General features: G+C 45.4%; 1 protein-coding gene across 6 annotated transcripts in view; it reads left to right on the forward strand.

Moving 5' to 3' along the window:
- Positions 1–246: 246 nt before the first annotated feature.
- LOC119172189 (uncharacterized) overlaps positions 247–18,124 on the forward strand; it is a 108,661-nt gene continuing 90,783 nt past the window's right edge. For 3 of the 6 annotated variants that reach the window (XM_037423216.2, XM_075893275.1, XM_075893274.1), the window contains exons 1-4: positions 247–472; positions 10,600–10,706; positions 12,715–12,773; positions 17,327–17,387. In XM_037423216.2, the coding sequence (XP_037279113.2) occupies positions 381–472; positions 10,600–10,706; positions 12,715–12,773; positions 17,327–17,387 (319 nt within the window). In that variant the 5' untranslated portion in view covers positions 247–380. Of the gene's footprint in view, positions 473–10,599; positions 10,707–12,714; positions 12,774–14,359; positions 14,486–16,220; positions 16,392–17,326; positions 17,388–18,124 lie in introns of those variants that run through there. The other 3 variants (XM_075893277.1, XM_075893276.1, XM_075893278.1) reach the window with 3 other exon arrangements.

An 18,124-nucleotide genomic window follows, 5' to 3' on the forward strand; every position in this document is an offset into this window, starting at 1 on the left:
TTCTCAACTCGTGCAATGTAGCCTGCATTGACTTCGAGGTTTTCGCACAGCGTTCTGTCGTCATTGATTATTTTAACAAACTGAAAAAATTACTAGTTGTAATAAAAATAAAATTTAAATTTGGCTCAATTGCTATTGAAAGTGTTGTGCATGGCATTGGAAACTACTTTCAAAGGTTAGATTTGGGCACGACTTGACAACACCCTCGCCATCGCTACTTTCAATCCAACGCGAGCCGGTCCGGTTTGTATCCGCTTTCCGCGAGCCACAAAATCTACGAACGCGCGCTTGGCGCGAGCGTTCTTGAGAAAGAAGAAATGATCCTTTGAGTCGCGTCGCTCGTTTTTGTACTCCTGCTGCTGCAGCCTTCGCCTGTGTCAATGGACGAAAACTCTTTTTTGAACGATACCAACCTGTCATCGCTGCACACTTCTGAACCACAAGCAACGTCGACAGTTCTCCCTGAACAACGGTAAAGTGACCACTGAAAGTACACCTTGCGTTTAGACTGTCGTCAGCCACCCATTGTGTAAAGCCTGAAACTGTTATGTAACTGTGCCGAAAAGCGTTAACAAGCAGATTGTCTTTAAAATACGTCCTGGAAAGTGTAAACGAGAGGTCATGCTTCTTATAACACTGTGTGGTAAAACCTGAGTTAGGTCGTTTAGAGGAGAGATGTGTGAAAGTCCCAAGCGGTAAACGTCAGTGCACTCTCTTGCAGTGATGCTTATGCGGGTGACACCTCACAATTTTTCACGAGTATGAAAGGGACTGAGACGCTAGGGTTCATATATACCGCTACACATTTTTACAACTACAGGGGTAACGTTCAGCACGTCAGCCTGGCACTGTCAATATCAAACCAGTTGCTTATATTGCTGCAGTGGACTAGAGCTTGCTGTGCTCGCCGCTGTCCCGTTCGCTTTCTGGGTTCCCGATTATCTCGCTTTAGTGAATAAAAATAGGCCGATATTTAACTCCCAAAAATGCAGGGCATGTTTTCTCGCTTCGCACGGCAGCAGGGTCATATTTGTGCGCTACTTTTGAATAATGGTCTTCGGTGATGCCTTTGAATGTTGACCGACTCTTCCCCGCATGTTTAACTCACCCCGGCACACAGAAACGCTTCTTGACTCACCGCCGCCTTCAATGCAGCGCAAACGCGCTGCCTTGAGGTGATGACAAGACGTTCAAGTCAAGGAGCACTTCTGAATACACGGGTTAGGCTTATAATTAGCCCGGCACGGGCGACCAAGCCAGCGTCTTCCTTGGTTAGGGCCGTGTGCTCAGATTTGGGTGCACGTTAAAGAACCCCAGGTGGTCTAAATTTCCGGAGCCCTCCACTACGGCGTCTCTCATAATCATATAGTGGTTTTGGGACGTTAAACCCCACATATCAATCAGCGTCTTCCTTGGTAGGGCGAAAGAGTGAAACCGGACTTACTGTCCATTGAGTAAAATACACAATGGAAATTTTCCCCTGTTGTGATCGCAATTTGTAATCGTGCTTATGTTAGGCTCACTCCATCAGCATGCTACATATTTTGAGCCAAATGTAGCCTCTAATTTGATCTGCTTAGGTAGGCCACTCAAGGCAGTAGTGCCTGTTGTCGGAAGGTACAAGCAAATATATGCAATTCAGAGGGTGGCTTGCTAGGCTTGTTGGTTTTGCATCTTAGAACGGTTACAGGTGTGTGATACGAGGATAGAGTTAACTAGAAACAAGACCGAGGGCTGTCTTTGTTTCTTCACTCTGTCCCTTGCCTTTGTTTCTTCACTGTGTTCCTGTCTGTGTGTGCTCTAACCCTTTCAGATGCTTTGTACACAATTGGGTACATTACTTGTTTGTGCTAGTTGTGTCAACTAGGGGCTAAGAAAATGCAAGATACACTGAGGTATAGGTGAAATTAACCTCCTCCTTAATAAACATATCTTCATTTAACTGTAGTTTTTGCCGTATTATTGCATATAACTTTTTTGAAGGCACTATCATAGTCGATGAGTCGTGTTCTTGTCTGTGTGCGTAACCTTTGTAAGATAAGTGCAGTGATTAAATCGCCATGCCAATTGTGCCAAGAGGCGAGGCCTGTTACATTCTGGCAAAAATATCAGCACTGAGTATGTGCCAATGCATGTCTTTTGTAGTCTTTCACAGAAAAAGCGTCTGGCACCTAAAATTCATATTTTAAACATTCCTTTGCGAACTGCAAGCACCTTTGGCGTCTGTCTGCGTATCTATAATCTATCTAGCCGCTTACGTCCAAGTGCTCTCGTGATCACCTCCATCGCTTGGCGTGAACTAAAACTGGTATCGGTGGGTAAGCTTGGTCGAGGAATATTATGCTCTGGTTAAGACATGAAGAATATTCAATCCCGTCGCGTATGTTGTCAAACACCTCCGGGCAGACAGGAGCACCCGCGGCTGGGTATGTGTCACTGGTATGTGCCACAGGAGATTGACACTTGGTATCTACCCAGAAACGACAAAAGCACACATGGGCAATTTCAAAGCCTGAGTGTTAAGAAAAAGCTGACAAATTTAAAGAATGAATGTCAGGGTCCCAGCATGAATCGAATACCAGCACTCTGCGTGGCAATCGAGTATCCTACCACAGAGGCACGCCAGGTCTCAGAACTACTTTTCAAATAAATCATAATGTTCATAAAATGTCAATTGCTGTTGCAGTGTAGGCTATTCAGTTTTATAAACGTTTCATATGCCCTCATTATACAGCCGTCATGTCGCGCTAGCGTCAATTGTAGTCAGGTGCCATGTGCTGAAGTTGATTTATGTAGCAATGTCTAGGGCTACCACCTTTGCGAGCTCCAGCGCTTCATGTCAGGTTATCGCTTCTGGTGTTGCTAGTACTCATGTTCCTATTGGCATCGCTGTGCATGTGGGAAGAACTGGTTATATACATGTGCATGTGTGTAGAACTTGTCCTATATAAACGTTGGTAACTGTTCAACATATGTCTGTGCATGCAGCATTCATACATATATTTAGCATGATTTCATGACGTGTTGCTCAATAAAAAACTGAAACACTGTGCCTTTCCCTCTGCATGATTCGCATAATGTTGATTGCCAAGGTACGTGGGATATGTTGAATTTTTCAAGTAACCACTGTAATTTTGAGTGGTCATGCAAGCAGACAGGTGAGAGCTACGTTGTTGAAGAAATCCTAAAGGGCAATAACCGCATTCTCAGATTATTTGATTGAGTGTATAATGATGAGTAAATGAGTTGTCATCTCTTATGGATTGAGCTTCACATAATATTCATACGTAGTTACCATTCACGCTCTGATACTGCCTTCTGCAAGCAACTTGCTCAGCTACAAGACAATGCTCACAGCATCTCGTAGATGGTGACCTAAGCATCCTAGCGCATGCCCTGATGTAAATTGAGCTGACATTATTTTAAGGATAAAGAGTGCTCGGGGAGCATTTGCTTTGCACAAATAGCTCGCAGCATACAAAACCATGTGCGCTTGCAGCTTTGCATGACAGTTTTGATAAAAGAGCAAATGTTTCTGGCTTGTAGTGACCAAGGAGATGATGGTGCCTTGGATGTGAGAGATGTGAGCTGAAGTTGCCATGTATTGAGAGAGTCATGCAGTATTAATATTGGCGTTGTGTCTATACATGGAAGCTTTATTTCAGCAGTCTACAAAATTTACATGGTTCAGTCGGCTGAAGTGGGGTACGAGGAGCCGTCCAGATGCACCCATGCTAAACAAATTCAAGTACTTCATAATGTGTAAATAAAGTTTTCTACTGTTACAATACCACACTGCAAATATACATTAGGTCAGTGAAATAGCTTGCAATTTCTATGGAGTCGCACAGAAGTAATACTAGTGTAGTGGAGCACACGCACCAACGCGTATGCGCCTTCGGAAGATAACGAAAAGCCCCGTGCTCTGATTAAGCGACAGCCTGTGCCGCCTTTGCCAGACTTGCCGTACGGCCATTTTTTTGTTGCAACCTTTTTGCAACTTCTCTGCTCGAATAAACATCATCACACTTGGTGGAGGCTGCTGAGATCCCCAAGCAGACCTGGAACTACGCTTTTGCAAGTTGGCCGAGAGACCACCGTGAAACACAGTCGCCAACCAGCCCAGCCAGCACCATCGGCTGCCTCGGCGCTACCCGCCAATGGGACCCACCAATCTTCAGCGGCAGTGGTGAGCAAGACGTCAAAGACTGGTGCTCCTTGTACGAACGCGTAAGTGCCAGCAACAAGTGGGACGACAACTCTAAGCTCGCCTACGTTATCTTTTACTTGGAAGACGTAGCTAAGCTTTGGTATACCAACCGCCATCGCCAACTGGTCCTCCTTTAAGACCCTCGTGATTGAAGCGTTCGGCCGACCAGAGGTCCGCAAGCTCCGCGCTGACCAGCGTCTACACCACCGAGCCCAGCAACCTGGCGAGACGTTTACTAGTTACATTGAGGATGTGCTCGACCTCTGCAGGCGTGTTAACCTATCTATGCCTGAAGAAGAGAAAATTCGGCAGATTCTCAAGGGCATAGAGGATGGCGCATTCCAGATGTTGCTAGTGAAAAGTTGCTTGCCCGACCACGGTGGCAATCCTCGTAAGCCTGTGCCAGAGCTTCGATGAATTGCGCCGTCAGCGTTCCATCGCCCGACAGAGTGTCCCACCACCAGATTCGATCTCGGCCGTCGCACTCGCAAATGCCAACGTTCGCCAAGAAAGTCTGCCCAACCAGATCAAAGACTTCATCAGAGAGGAAGTCGCCCGACAGCTCTCCCTGCTGCCGTATAGCGACGTGCCCACCGCAAGCCTGCCTTCGACACTTCAGCAGGCCATGCACTGAAATTTGCAATGTCCTCCCTACAGTGCCGGCCCCTTACCCATGCACTTCAGTAGCACCTGATCTCTCAACTGTCGGCTACGCACCACCTGTGCCATCTTCATCTCTCAGCTACGCAGTTGTAGTCGCGCGGCCCCCACCGCATACAGTCTCCTTATCGGCTCCACCTCCTCCGGCCTTGCCTTCGGTATACAGGCCCCCACCTCGCTTTTTCCGTCCTTCTAATGAGTGGCGCACCCGTGACAGCCGTCCTATCTGGTTCGCGTGTGGAATCGCTGGCCACGTTGCACGCTGCTGCCGCGCCGTCCCACACCTGCGTGCGCTTCCTTTGGAACTCCTACCTACGCGTCGCAGCAGGCCAGCGTGTCTGCATATGAACAGAGGCACTCCGACTCGGATCGTCGCACATCAACTGCTCGTTTCCCATCCCCTCGTCGCCGATCGCTATTGCCTATGCGTTGTCGACCACCTCTTGAAGAGGGAAACTAATCAGTGCTTTTCCGGAGGCAAGAACTGCAACTTAAGCGCAATTATCAAGGCCTCCATTTTCGCCGCAAAATGTTGTTGATGTCGATGTAGAGGGAGTCGCCACACTAGCGTTTATTGATACTGGGGCCGCCGTTTCTGTGATGAACGCAAAATTTTGTCGCAAACTGAAGAAAGTGACCACATCTCTTTGTGGCATGGTACTGTCAACGGCTAGCACGCAACGCATTCATCTCTCAGCTGTGTGTACGGCGCGCGTCATCATCCAAGACATTTTGTATATGGTCCAATTTTTTGTTCTACCATCTTGCTCTCATGGCCTGATCCTGGGTTGGGATTTCTTATCACGTCATGAAGCTATCATCGATTGTTCCCATGCGGAAGTGTCCCTTGTGCCAATATGTGAATTTCTATTGCCCGACCGTTCTCCTCTGCTCTGCAAACTCATCGCTGACTACATCACCTTGCCCCCGGAAGCTTCAGTCCCTATTAGCCTTTCATGTGTAGCACAACTTGACGCCACGGTGATGTTCATGCCATCTCCGGTTTTTACTGAACGCAAGGGCATCGTTCTCCCATTTGCCATTCTTACAATTGTGTCTGGTTTAACTGTAATGCTGGTTACCAACCACCGCAACTAACCCATTGGCTTACTCCGTGGTGAAACCTTGGGATATATACAACCTGTCTACCGTATCGATGATATTATTCTTCCCGACGAAACCCCATGTCACATTGCCACAATCACTCATGCGTCTGAGTCATCAAGTTCGTTAGCCTTTGACAATGCTATTGACGCAGACCTTCCCCCCTCGCATCGCCGCCAACTTGTTGCTCTCCTTAACAAGTTTCGCTCTTCTTTCGACTTTCAAGAACCTGCTTTGGGCCGCACCATGACTGTCACTCATACTATTGACACCGGCTCACATTCGCCTCTGCGACAGCGTGCTTACCGTGTTTCCGCCGAAGAGCGCCGCGTCATTACGGAGCAAGTAGATCACATGCTTAACGTGGAGTCATACAGCCTTCTCAAACCGCTTGGTCATCACCTGTGGTTCTAGTAAAGAAAAAAGATAACACAATTCGATTTTGCATGGACTATCTCTGCTTAAACAAGATTACGAAGAAAGATGCCTACCCGCTACCATCAATAGACGATGCTCTTGACTGTTTACAAGGCACCGAGTACTTTACATCATTGGATCTGCGTTCTGGGTATTGGCAGGTGCCAATGGCTGAATGTGATCACCCTAAAACAGCCTTTGTAACGCCGGATGGCCTATATGAGTTTAAAGTCATGCCATTTGGGCTCTGTAACGCGCCTGCGACATTTGAGCACATGATCGATACCATCTTGCGCCGCGCTCACAAGTGGAAAACTTGCTTGTGTTACGTGGACGACATCGTAGTCTTTTCATCTGATTTCCCGACACATCTTGGTCGTCTCCAAGAGATTCTGACGGGTCCAACTTCTGCAGGCCTACAACTTAACAAAGAAGTGCCACTTCACAGCACGAAAACTAACCATCTTGGGACATATCATCACAAGAGATGGTGTTCTTCTGGATCCTGATAAGCTTCGAGCTGTCGCTGACTTCCCAATGCCCACATCACTGAAAGCCCTAAGAAGTTTCATTGGTCTCTGCTCCTACTTTCGTTGCTTCGTGCGCAACTTTGCGTCCATCATTGCACCTCTGACAAGTCTGCTTTCCAACAGCAAAGGTATATCTGCATGGTCACCAGCATGTGACGACGCATTTCGCCAGCTGCGCCACCTGCTGACCACACCACCTATTCTTCACCACTGCGGCCCCACTGCTGCCACAGAAATTCACACCAATGCAAGTGGCGTTGGTCTTGGTGCAGTTTTGGCACAACAAAAGGCACCCAAACCGATTACGTAGTCGCTTATGCAAGTCACGCTCTCAAGAAGGCTGAATTGAATTACTCCGTGACAGAGAAGGAGTGTTTGGCCATAATCTGGGCGCTGACGAAGTTACGGCCGTCCTTTCGACGTGGTCACAGACCACCACGCTCTATGTTGGCTGTCCACCTTGAAAGACCCGTCCGGACGCCTGGGGCGTTGGGCACTTCGATTGCTGGAATACGACATCCGTGTTGTATATCGTTCCGGTCGCAAGCATGCGGATGCCGATGCACTTTCCCGATCGCCATTAGCACCAGATGTGGCTTCTTTGTCACCCCTTTTTACCACCTTGACACCACTGACATGCTTTCAGAGCAGCGTAAAGACCCATACCTTGCCTTGTTAGTCGACTACCTTACCGATCCGTCTGCTGTCCCTTCCACGAGAGGGCTACGCCGGCAAGCAGCCCACTTTTCCTTACGAGACAACATTCTGTACCGCCGCAACTACATGCCTGGTGGTCGGAAGGGGCTCCTTGCTGTCCCAACTCATATGCGCTCTGACATCTGCATGAATTTCCATGCAGATCCCCAAAGTGCTCACGCAGGTGTCCTGAAAACCTACGAAAGGCTGCGCCAACGATATAACTGGCGAGGAATGTATCGCTTTGTGCAGAAATACGTTCAGTCTTGCACAACTTGCCAACAAAACAAGACACCTCAACGGCACTTTACTGGCACGTTACAGCCGCTCCCATGCCCGTCTTGTCCATTCGACCGCGTGGGTATTGACTTCTATGGCCCCCTCCCATATAGTGGCTCTGGAAATCGGTCTATTATTGTCAGCGTCGATCATCTGACACGCTACGCTGAGACTGCAGCTCTACCGGCAGCGACCGCCCACGAAGTTGCACTCTCCATTCTCCACAGCTTCATTCTACGCCATGGTGCTCAGCGGGAATTACTCAGTGATAGGGGTCGAGTGTTCCTGTCGGAGGTCATCCAAGCTATCCTCGCTGAATGCAACATCATCCACCCGAAATCTACCGCATACCATCCACAGACAAATGGTCTCACTGAGCGCTTCAACCGCACACTTGGCGACATGCTGAGGATGTACACCTCCTCCGACCACACTAACTGGGACGCTGTATTACCTTTTGTTATCTTCGCTTATAACACCGCGACGCAAGCGACTACCGGTTTTTCCCAGTTCCTTCTGATGTACGGCCGCGAACCTCCTTACCCACTCGACCCTATACTTCCGTACCGCCCTGATGCAACTGAGTGCTCCCCGCTTTCGGAAGTCGTCAGATATGCTGAAGACTGCCGTCAGTTGGCTCGGTCTTTGGCAAGTGAGGCTCAAGGTCTACAAAAGACTCGACATGACAACGTTCACCACATAGCTCCTACGTTTCGTGCTGGCTCCCTTGTGTGGCTTTGGGTGCCCCCGCATGTTCCTGGCCTGTCTGGTACCATGGTCCGTACCGTGTCATTGACGCGACCTCCCCGGTGAATTACATCATCGAGCCACTAACACAATCACCAGATTTGCGTCGTCGAGGGCGCGAGACCGTACACGTCTACCGTTTCAAGCCCTACTACGACCCCCTCATTGTGCCTACTCCCTGAATCGCCAGGATGGCTACTCTTCACCCCGGGGGGTATTGTAGTGGAGCATACGCACCAACGCGTATGCACCTTCGGAAGATAACGAAAAGCCCCGTGCTCTGATTGCGCGAGAGCCTGTGCCGCCTTTGCCAGACTTGCCATACGGCCATTTTTTTGTTGCAACCTCGTTGCGACTTCTCTGCTCGAATAAACATCATCACACTAGGTGCGGTTGCATGTTTTCGTAGGATGGCAGTCTTACTTGAATGATTGCAATGATTAGGGAGTGTATGTACTTAAACAGACCATATCGTTTTAGCTAAGTTGTTTAACAAAAGTTTCCAGCACTCTAATGGACTTCTATAAATGTTGAGTCAGGGTGCTTAGGCATAATGCCAAACGTTGGTCAGAATTTATTGCCGATTCTGAAGTAAAAAACGAGCAATAAAGCAGGCTAATGTCTTTGGGAATATCATCAAAAATTGCTATCCATCTGTGGATGATGCCACGTGTTTCAATGACCACCTAGGATTTCTCTGAGAATGCATCACATCGCTATATTCTGGTATCTCTGCTGTGCTACTCAACAGAGGGAAAACCTCTTGTTGAAATAACTTGTCCAAGCTAATTATGGAGTCTCCATTACAGTAGATTTCAGGCATAAAGCACCAGTTAGTTATTGCTATGTATTTAATTAACTGCCCATGAACCAGGATTCTTGTTAATCTGCCAATTAAGGAAAACAGCGAGCACTTCACCTCAAACAAAAGGCTTGGGTTGTACTGGAGCCAGGCATCAATAAACTTTTTTTTGTTAGTTATAAACATGCACAGAAAATTTATGCCGCCTGCCCTTTTATTGCTAGTGCTGCACTTACAGTGTTGGGGAAAGGCTCAATGAATTATCGAGCTTTTAAGCTCTGAGAAAGGCTGGTTAAACTTCAAAAGAGCAGTAATTGTCTTTTGCGATATTGTATTGAAAAGTACTTGCATGTGTGCATACTAATATATAAATTTTATTTAAGAGGCTACAACTGCATTAGCTTAGACACTAAATATTCACGTTTGGAAATGTTAGACTGATAACTGCTTCAAAAAGCGGAATTGCTGCCTCAGTGTGAGGTTCTAGCAGCTTTGGAAGCTACACTACTATGGCTTTGGTCGATTGCATCACTGCAAATTCAAGAATCATTTCATACAACCATCTAAATTTGAGGTTCACACCTAAAAAGCAGGTATCAGAAAGGAAATGGAATGCAAAAGAACTCTGGAGAAGTAGAAGCAGTAGAATATTGTGAGGTTATAGAAATATAATAAGACTGCATGTAGTTAACTTCTGTCGTGGCAGATTTTTATGCTTACAAGCCAACCCCACGTTCATTAAGAGGTTCATAGAGCATCAAGGGCAATAGTTGCTGCAGTTTCGTGTGTTTGCAAAATTTTAAGTGAGCCTTATCCTTTGTGTGCAAAATGTTACAGGAGTGTTAATACTCATGTCCTGTGCCAAATGACAGCATCAGGTGTTACTATGCACTAGTTAAAAGAGATAATGCAGGCACATTAGTTTGGTACTTGGATATTCTTTCTTTCAGCTAGAAGGTGAACCTTAGGCAGGTGTGCTTACACCACCAAAATCCATTTGGTCTCTTTGGGTCATTCTGTCAAAATGTCATAGCACCGAATCGCCCTGCATGTGTTTTGGAAGTTGGAATCTTCTAAGCTAACTCTAGCAACCCGTACTTCGCTAGTTTTCCTCCCTGAAACTGCCTTCTCCTGCTGTCATTACTGTATTGTAGGATTCGCCGTTCACGCCCAGCATGCACCGACATTGCCACGGACCTCTTTCGCAAAACCAGGGATGACGACTCATCTCTGGGCATCTTAGCCAGCAATGATTGTCTAGGTAGGACTGCGCTTTCTGCTTTTATCTCCTTGATTTGTTCGTCGCCCTCTTTCCCTCATTTGTACCAAGGCACACCTTGGAAATTTTCACATTATCGGTAAGCATGCATGGAATACATAGGCAGACGAGAAAATGATTACTTGCTAATAAGTTTGACAAGGTCATATATTTGATGTAATACTTGTCCTTTGACGATTCCACAAAAGTATTATCAGGTGAGAATCTTACTGTTAATAGAGAGTACTGACCCGAAATTCTGAAGGTGAAATAACTTGTGGAAAAGGTCTAATAAGAATTTTGCTGTTAACAAACACTTAAAGGAGTACTGACACAAAATTTTGAAGACGAGATAACTTGCAGAACAGATTTGTGTTGACACACATGAATGACCTACAAAATATCAACGGCTATAATAGCTTAGAACAGATTTAAAATGAAATTCGCTATTCATGTCATCCAAAAGCACACGAAGCGCCTCACCTCACGACAGTGACAGAAACTAAGTTTTAATATAAACACCCACCAGCATTATTAGTCTGCGCCGGCTACCGTGATCCTTGCCAGCTCTCTCTTATAACAGATCTTTGCAATGAAAAGATGGGGTAGCTTCTTTATGGAGTTATACAGAAGTATGAAAGCTTGGAGCTTCTTGCCTCAGCAGTGCATTTTTTAAGGGTCACACATATTTACAACATCTTTGAAGAAATAGCACCACCCAGTGTACCTTAGTTGAAAAGTAGTCAAAGAGGGGCTCGTGCGAACGGGGTTTTTTGTGCACGCACGGCCAATATATGAAAACTATTCTGGGCCCTGCTTTGAAAAGAAACTGGGACTGCGTGCTGTAAAACAATCTCCAGGTAATTGACCGTCGTGTGCTCAAGCAAGCAAGTTTTCCAGCCATGTAAAGTGTCATTATCTACTTATTCCGACAGAAAAAATTAGATGTAAAATTATGTCATCACTTCTTTCTAAAAAAAGAAAACTTGCTTCATTTATATATGCGTTTAGTGTACTCGTGGCATGCTCATAGTGTTAAAAAGTTTGGATTTAAGGTTTAGGATAAGCACCTAGCAAACATGGTTTTAGCAACATTGTGTAATATTTCTTAGAAAGATATTGGTAGACAATGCTACATCAAAAGGAGAGTGAGTCGGCTTAGAAGATGTGAGATGGGCCTAGAAAGTCAGAGGAACATATAAAATTTTCCTTAAAAAAAAAGAAGCATTTTTACTGCATTGGCATGGTTCGCTATTGCTGATGGCTAACACTTTCTAGCATTTGAGATAAAGTGCTGTTTTGTATTTAAAAAAACATGATGAAGTATTTGTGACCACCGGTTCCTAAGGCTCCTTGGCAGTGCCCTTACTTTAATAGTCAGCTTACAGAAAGCACCGTGATTATAGTCAGCAATAAAGGCTTTTTATTTAGTTATCTTTTAAACTATCATAGTCATTTATGTATATAAAAAAGAAACCACGTGGGGTTACTTCAGACTGCTAGCCTAGTCAAGGAGGTTATGAGGCACCTTCTAAATTAGGATTCAAAAATTCTTACCCCGGCCTGTAATGCAATGAATGTATTAATGCAAACTTTGCTTCATTGCAAAAAGAGAATGGCGCGAGAATAGTTAGTGTTGTGAAATCTGAACTGAACGGAAAGAAAAAAAAAAGAAACAGAACAACACATTCTCTTTTCGTGTCGAAGAGTTAATGTGTGGGGTGTTAAACTAGTTCTTTTTGCAAAGTGTGAATGGGGAACCTGTCGAGTGTTTTCATACTGTTCTGTGTAGCGAAACGTTATGCTGTCACTGCTTGCCACTGGGCTGCTAGGCTTTCTTTTTTAAACAACTTTCTTGAGAACTGATTTTAGGTTATGTCAATGCTTCCTTGTGTTGGATTGGGTGTGCCTGCTCGAGGGATTCCTGGGAGGTTGGATGTTCTAAGGAGACATTAAAGTGCAATTTCTGTCAACAGAAATTTGAGTGCATTTTTTTTTCATGCATTTTCAGATTTCAGCCTTCTCGGTACATCGGCAAGGTCGCCAGCTGCTGAACAGGCCGTGATGGAGGTGACTTGTGTTTTTGTTAGTTTTTAATAGTTGCGTAGGTCATAAAATGAGGCGGCAATAAATTTTTTTCATAGTGTCTGTAAAATGTTCATGCCATCATGATGCACATTTTGACTCCTATGCTGTTTGAAGCTATGTAAATAGTGTTATTTATTTTACTGTATGCTTCTAGATACTATCGCCAAAAAATCCTAATCATACAGCAAAGCGTGCAGTTTAATAGGAGGAAAGCAAGTCTAGTGCTGCTCTATGAATGCCTAATTATATTAATTACAATTCGTGAAAATGTTTCATTAACAGCAGTCTGAGGTTCAAAAATGACATTGTGTTTATTATTGCTAATAAAACTCATCTCTGTGATTTTGCTTTGCATGTTCTAATTTCGTAGGACATTATACAAAGTGATCAAAATGGAATTTATGATTTTCTCAAAATTAGCCACTGAACAGTAATTAAAACAATCTGTTAATAAGTTGCATGGTTAGGGGCATACAGAGTGATATAATTGTCATTGCTGTAGGCCCAATGAACTAACATTGAGTGGTGAACTTCTTAGTGACTGCATCTAGTGGGCATGTTTGTATTTTAAAGTCAGAGGCCATTATGTTTCCACACAGTTTTACTTGGAAGGATTCTTTTAGCATGCATGTCTGTGCTCCAAGATATCTGGCTGCAAAGATTAATAGGAGTTTGCATGATTAGGCATGAAAGACAGTGAGGGTCCATGCACGATTCCTCCCTAATGTGACATGCAGTCATTCCTTGACATTCTCAGCCAGTAGTAGAAAGTTAACTGCTGTCTTCTTTTACTATGCCTTCGACTCCTCAGATTAAATGGTGGACGAAACAGCTGTGGGGCATTTGGGAGGAGCTTTGTGCCGATCATCACTTTCTCGATTGCGAAATCATGCGAGCCACTGTTAAACTTTGCAGCCAGAGATCTTTGACCATGGACATGCTAGAAGAATTCTCCCAAGGGAAACTGTTCAGAAACATAGCTGTTTTCAACTTTTCAGTACAGGCATGCCTGCTGACTGCATATTTTACAAAGTTCATCATTTAATCTTAGTTTATTTGACAGCTGGCAGAGATAATCATCATCTCGGTCTGTGTCCTCATGGATACACGGCTTACTTGAAAAAGTTTTTTTCATGTTCCTTAAAGTTCTCTATTTCGAGATCATAATTTTGATCACACTGTATGGGCAAGCAAGACGGTATAAGTACACCTAGCGTGTACTTGGAGCAAAATCAATCAAAAGAAAGCAATGAGGTGCATGCCATTTTTCGATAGTCAAGGAGTCAATAGGATCAGTGATGCCTTGTAATAGTGGCTGGGCTCTAGGCGCAGGTCTCCAACTACCTGGCATAAGGTGGCTGGTCACCACCATGAGTTAACAGCTTGGTCTACGAATGAAGTCCATTCAAGTTAATCCAGCTGGCTTTGCAGGACGACGGGACTTTTAGCACCACAGTGGGTTGGTGGGCTAGTTAGTGTTATTTTATAGTGATATCTTTAGGGTTACACGTCTACCTAAGACAGATAGGATGACAACACTTTCACCTGTCATCTGTCTTATGCTGTAGTTTTGCGCCACAAAAGCACCGTGGAAGTTTGGCAAACAGAAATACAGTCATCAGCAAGCTTAAAGGAGCACTGACGTCCAATTTCAAGATTGAGAGATCGAGATGTGCCCATCATTCGATTACATGGTATGCATAGGTCTTCTTGGCCAAGTTTGAATGGTGTCTGTTGCGTCAAGCTATTTTATTTTGATGTCAAACAGCGTAGAAAAACTAAGGAGAAAAAACGAAAAATAGACTGCCATGCGACATCGACACTAGTACTATGTGTTGGGTGTGATGCATTCCGCAATTACCATCCTGAGTGATGATACGCTAGTAACGATGACGTCGACAATCTCTGAGTGTGTTTGGAGCCGACTCCCAGCCATGCTTTCACTAGTGGCGCTCGTTGCTGTGTTGAAGCTTGCATGCGATTCATCGTGTCGCATCGACTGATTTGCGCTGTGCTCCACTGCATGTGAGTAGGACCATCCAGAGTGACAATACGTGCCAGAATGTCGGGGAACCGCTGCGTAGTGTAAACCTGCGTGTCGAGGTGCAGAAAAAGCGGGAATAGCGTGGCGTTTCATGCCTTTCCAAGCCACGAACCTCAACGCAGCCAGTGGGTTGACTTCGTACGCGCTGGTGGACAGAGGGACTGAGTGCCTAAGAAAAACAGCCACATTCGCTCGCTTCACTTTGCGCCGAGCTGCTACTGGGTAAATCATGTGTTGGGGAACCAGTTTTGTTTCACTGGCAGTACGAGGCCTCTTCTCGAGGCCGGGGCTATTCCTACCGTGTGCCCTGCTGAAGCTGAAAGAATTAAATCACTCGCCAAATGTTTGCGACATGAGGTGCATAGTTGGTGTTCCTTAGCTCGTACAGTACGGCTGGGACTGATAAATGCATTGCATCTAACGCAGAGCTTGTCAAGCAAGGATCGTCGCAAATCGCGGTGATACCCAATTCCAGATCGCTGTCATTGTCACTTGCCAGTGTTGACGACGGCGAGGACGACGATGTTGGCAACAGAGGCATGTCTATGCCTTCAGAGACACAGCTGGACTGACTGTACATGCGCTCCTAGCAGACGGAACGCTAGTGTGACGTCACCATTTCTTGTGAAAGTGGCATCAGCTGTGCAGTGGCCTCGACGTGGCCGCGAGGTAGCGCTGCCAGCAGTATAATTTGGCGGGCTTTGCACCCATTTTGAACAATGTTCTATAGCGAATATATTAATCATTATTACAGATACTCATTCATCACTCAGATGCATTTTAGGTCGCGAATCGCTACTAGGGGGTTGATAGCTACTCGTTGACGCAAAAATCTTGACATGAGCAAATTTGATGTCAATGTTCCTTTAACACGAATGCTTCAACGCGTGACATGGACTACCTTGACTGATGCCAGCTGCGAAGTGCTAGGCGCTGTTGCCAAGTTGACACTTCGGTATGCTTGGATAGTATGTCTGCATGCATGGGTAACATCTCAGGAAGAGAACCCAAAGCTACGCGGAACTAGCATCAATCAAACTATAGTTTAGACCACTTTTGACGTAACCACCTATAGGGGAGAACTGGTTACAATGTGGTCTTTTTCAACTCCCATTCACCCTCCCATAAAACCTAATGTATATGCATACCATTTATTGGGCAGTCCCCCAAGATGAGATGCCGATTATAATGCAGTTGCCAGAAAATATTTGTGACAATCGCGGTAACGAGCGCGCGTCTGAAAGGAGGGGCTCTGGGTACACCTCTGGAGAGCGAGCGACGAGGTTGTTTTGGAGGAGGGACGATGGAGTGAACGAACGAAGGCCGGAGGGAAGAAAAAGAAAAGGAAAAAATGCCTTGACACGCTGTGCGGGCTCGGGGAGGAGGATGGTTTCCTCGGCGACAGATAAGCTATATTGCTAGCATGGCTCTGGCCGCATGCAGCTCGAAATGGCACATGCGATGCTGTCCCTATCAACTGCGCTTGATAGTTTAATGTCGGGAAATGGCTCGTTGTAATCTTGCTTGCTACAGATATCACGTTTGCTGCCTCGTACGTAAGTTTAAAACCTTTTACAGATTAACGACGTGAACTTTGTCTCTTTGTCGTCGTTCTGTTCTCGCGCTATAACTATCGTCATGTATTTTGAGTGTTCGTGTTAAGCTTGCTGACAACTTTTCATGCAGGTGTGTTGTCTACTTTGCACTCGTGTGTTTTTGTTTTTGCTCAGAGTTTATTCATTCACCACGATAGAGGATGCGTAAGAACGCTTGGGGTATAGCATCGTTTAGTAGTGGAGAGCAAGCATGTACTAGCTGGGCCAAATATTGGAAAGAGTGCGAGTGATCTGGCTGTGTGGTATTCTGAGGGGATTAGAATAGCAGACAAAGGGTGGACACATATGGTGGAGTACAGCACTCGTCTACATCATGCCTCTTATCCTATCTCCTGTTGTGCTGTATCATGAGCTGTTTGAAGCTGGTTGCAGCCATCAAAATGCAGGGAAAAGTGAAAAGAAGAGAAGCCAAGTCATTTTATGCTCATGTTGCTTTTATGAAATAGCTGGCTGACTGCTTTTCTGAATAATGGATTGGTCAGTGTGAGTACAATACTGGTGGATTGTGATGCAAAAATTTATGGCAAAGTAATGCATGTAATGATGTTTGCAGTTGGTGACATAGCGTAATTTTGACTCAAACCCTTATATGAGATCCAACATTAATGTTAGCGATCAGATTTGTTGTAACATGATATGGCAGTCACAAGCAGTTGCTCATTAGTGCGTGCATTTAAAAAATCATTTAAATCTGTGAATTATGCTGCTTCAGCATGTATTTTCTTTCTAGCTTTCTTTTTAAATGTAACATTGGAGTTCAACATTGAGAAAAGCTCATCTCTTGTGCATAGTGCTAAGGGCAAAATAATGGGTTGATTTTCAGTGATATTGGATAGAATTGTGGCATAATTTCACATTCACTTTATGCTTTATAGGAGGCACCTTTGATGAGTTCAAGCGCATACCTGAAGGAACGCTTTGATGTATCTGATGCAGGTGAGTGGTGAAGTTGTGGAAATGAAATGACTACAAAGTGCTGATGGTGCAAACATGGTAGATCCCAAGTAGATGTTTTACTGTAATAGTGACATATGTAAATAGCCTCTTCGGATTTGACATAAAAGAGTTGGCTTCACTAATTTGTAATTAATTACCATGGCCGCTGGATAAAAAGAAGGCGTGGCCTGTAGCGTCGCAGTTAATGGTCAAGCGCGTCTATGCCAAGTTGACAGTTGCGGCCGCTTTTTTGGTAAGGGCGCTGACACTCCACCCATTAAAGCGGACGATACTTCGCATTACAGTGGGATTGCGTGAAGATTTGTGCGCGTCCATGTGCTTTTTCATTCTTTATTTGTATGTGATCGTGTGTGGGGGGGGGTAGGTTGCCTCATGTTTCCTGCGCTCGAGTACGATTCCTTGGTGTGCGCGTGTGTGCAGACTGGTTTTTCAGTGGTGTGGCGCCGCAAAGCTGTTGTGTGCCGCTGAGCATCTCGAACGCGAAAAAGATGCTACAGAGAAGTACAACTTATTCCCCTGGGATCTACAGTGTTGAGAAGCATATTGGGGTGTGTATTATTCATAACAGAGCACTTATTTTTATCACATGCGAGGGCTGTTGCTGCCGCTGCCTCCGGACGACAGCATCAGATCACTGTGCCAACTTCTCCCTTCCCTGGCGCGCACAATGAAACAAGAAAACAAGAATCAAAAGGCGTCCAGGGCATGCCCTTTCT

The sequence above is a fragment of the Rhipicephalus microplus genome, chromosome 4 (genome assembly GCF_043290135.1).
Source record: "Rhipicephalus microplus isolate Deutch F79 chromosome 4, USDA_Rmic, whole genome shotgun sequence".
Taxonomy (NCBI): domain Eukaryota; kingdom Metazoa; phylum Arthropoda; class Arachnida; order Ixodida; family Ixodidae; genus Rhipicephalus; species Rhipicephalus microplus.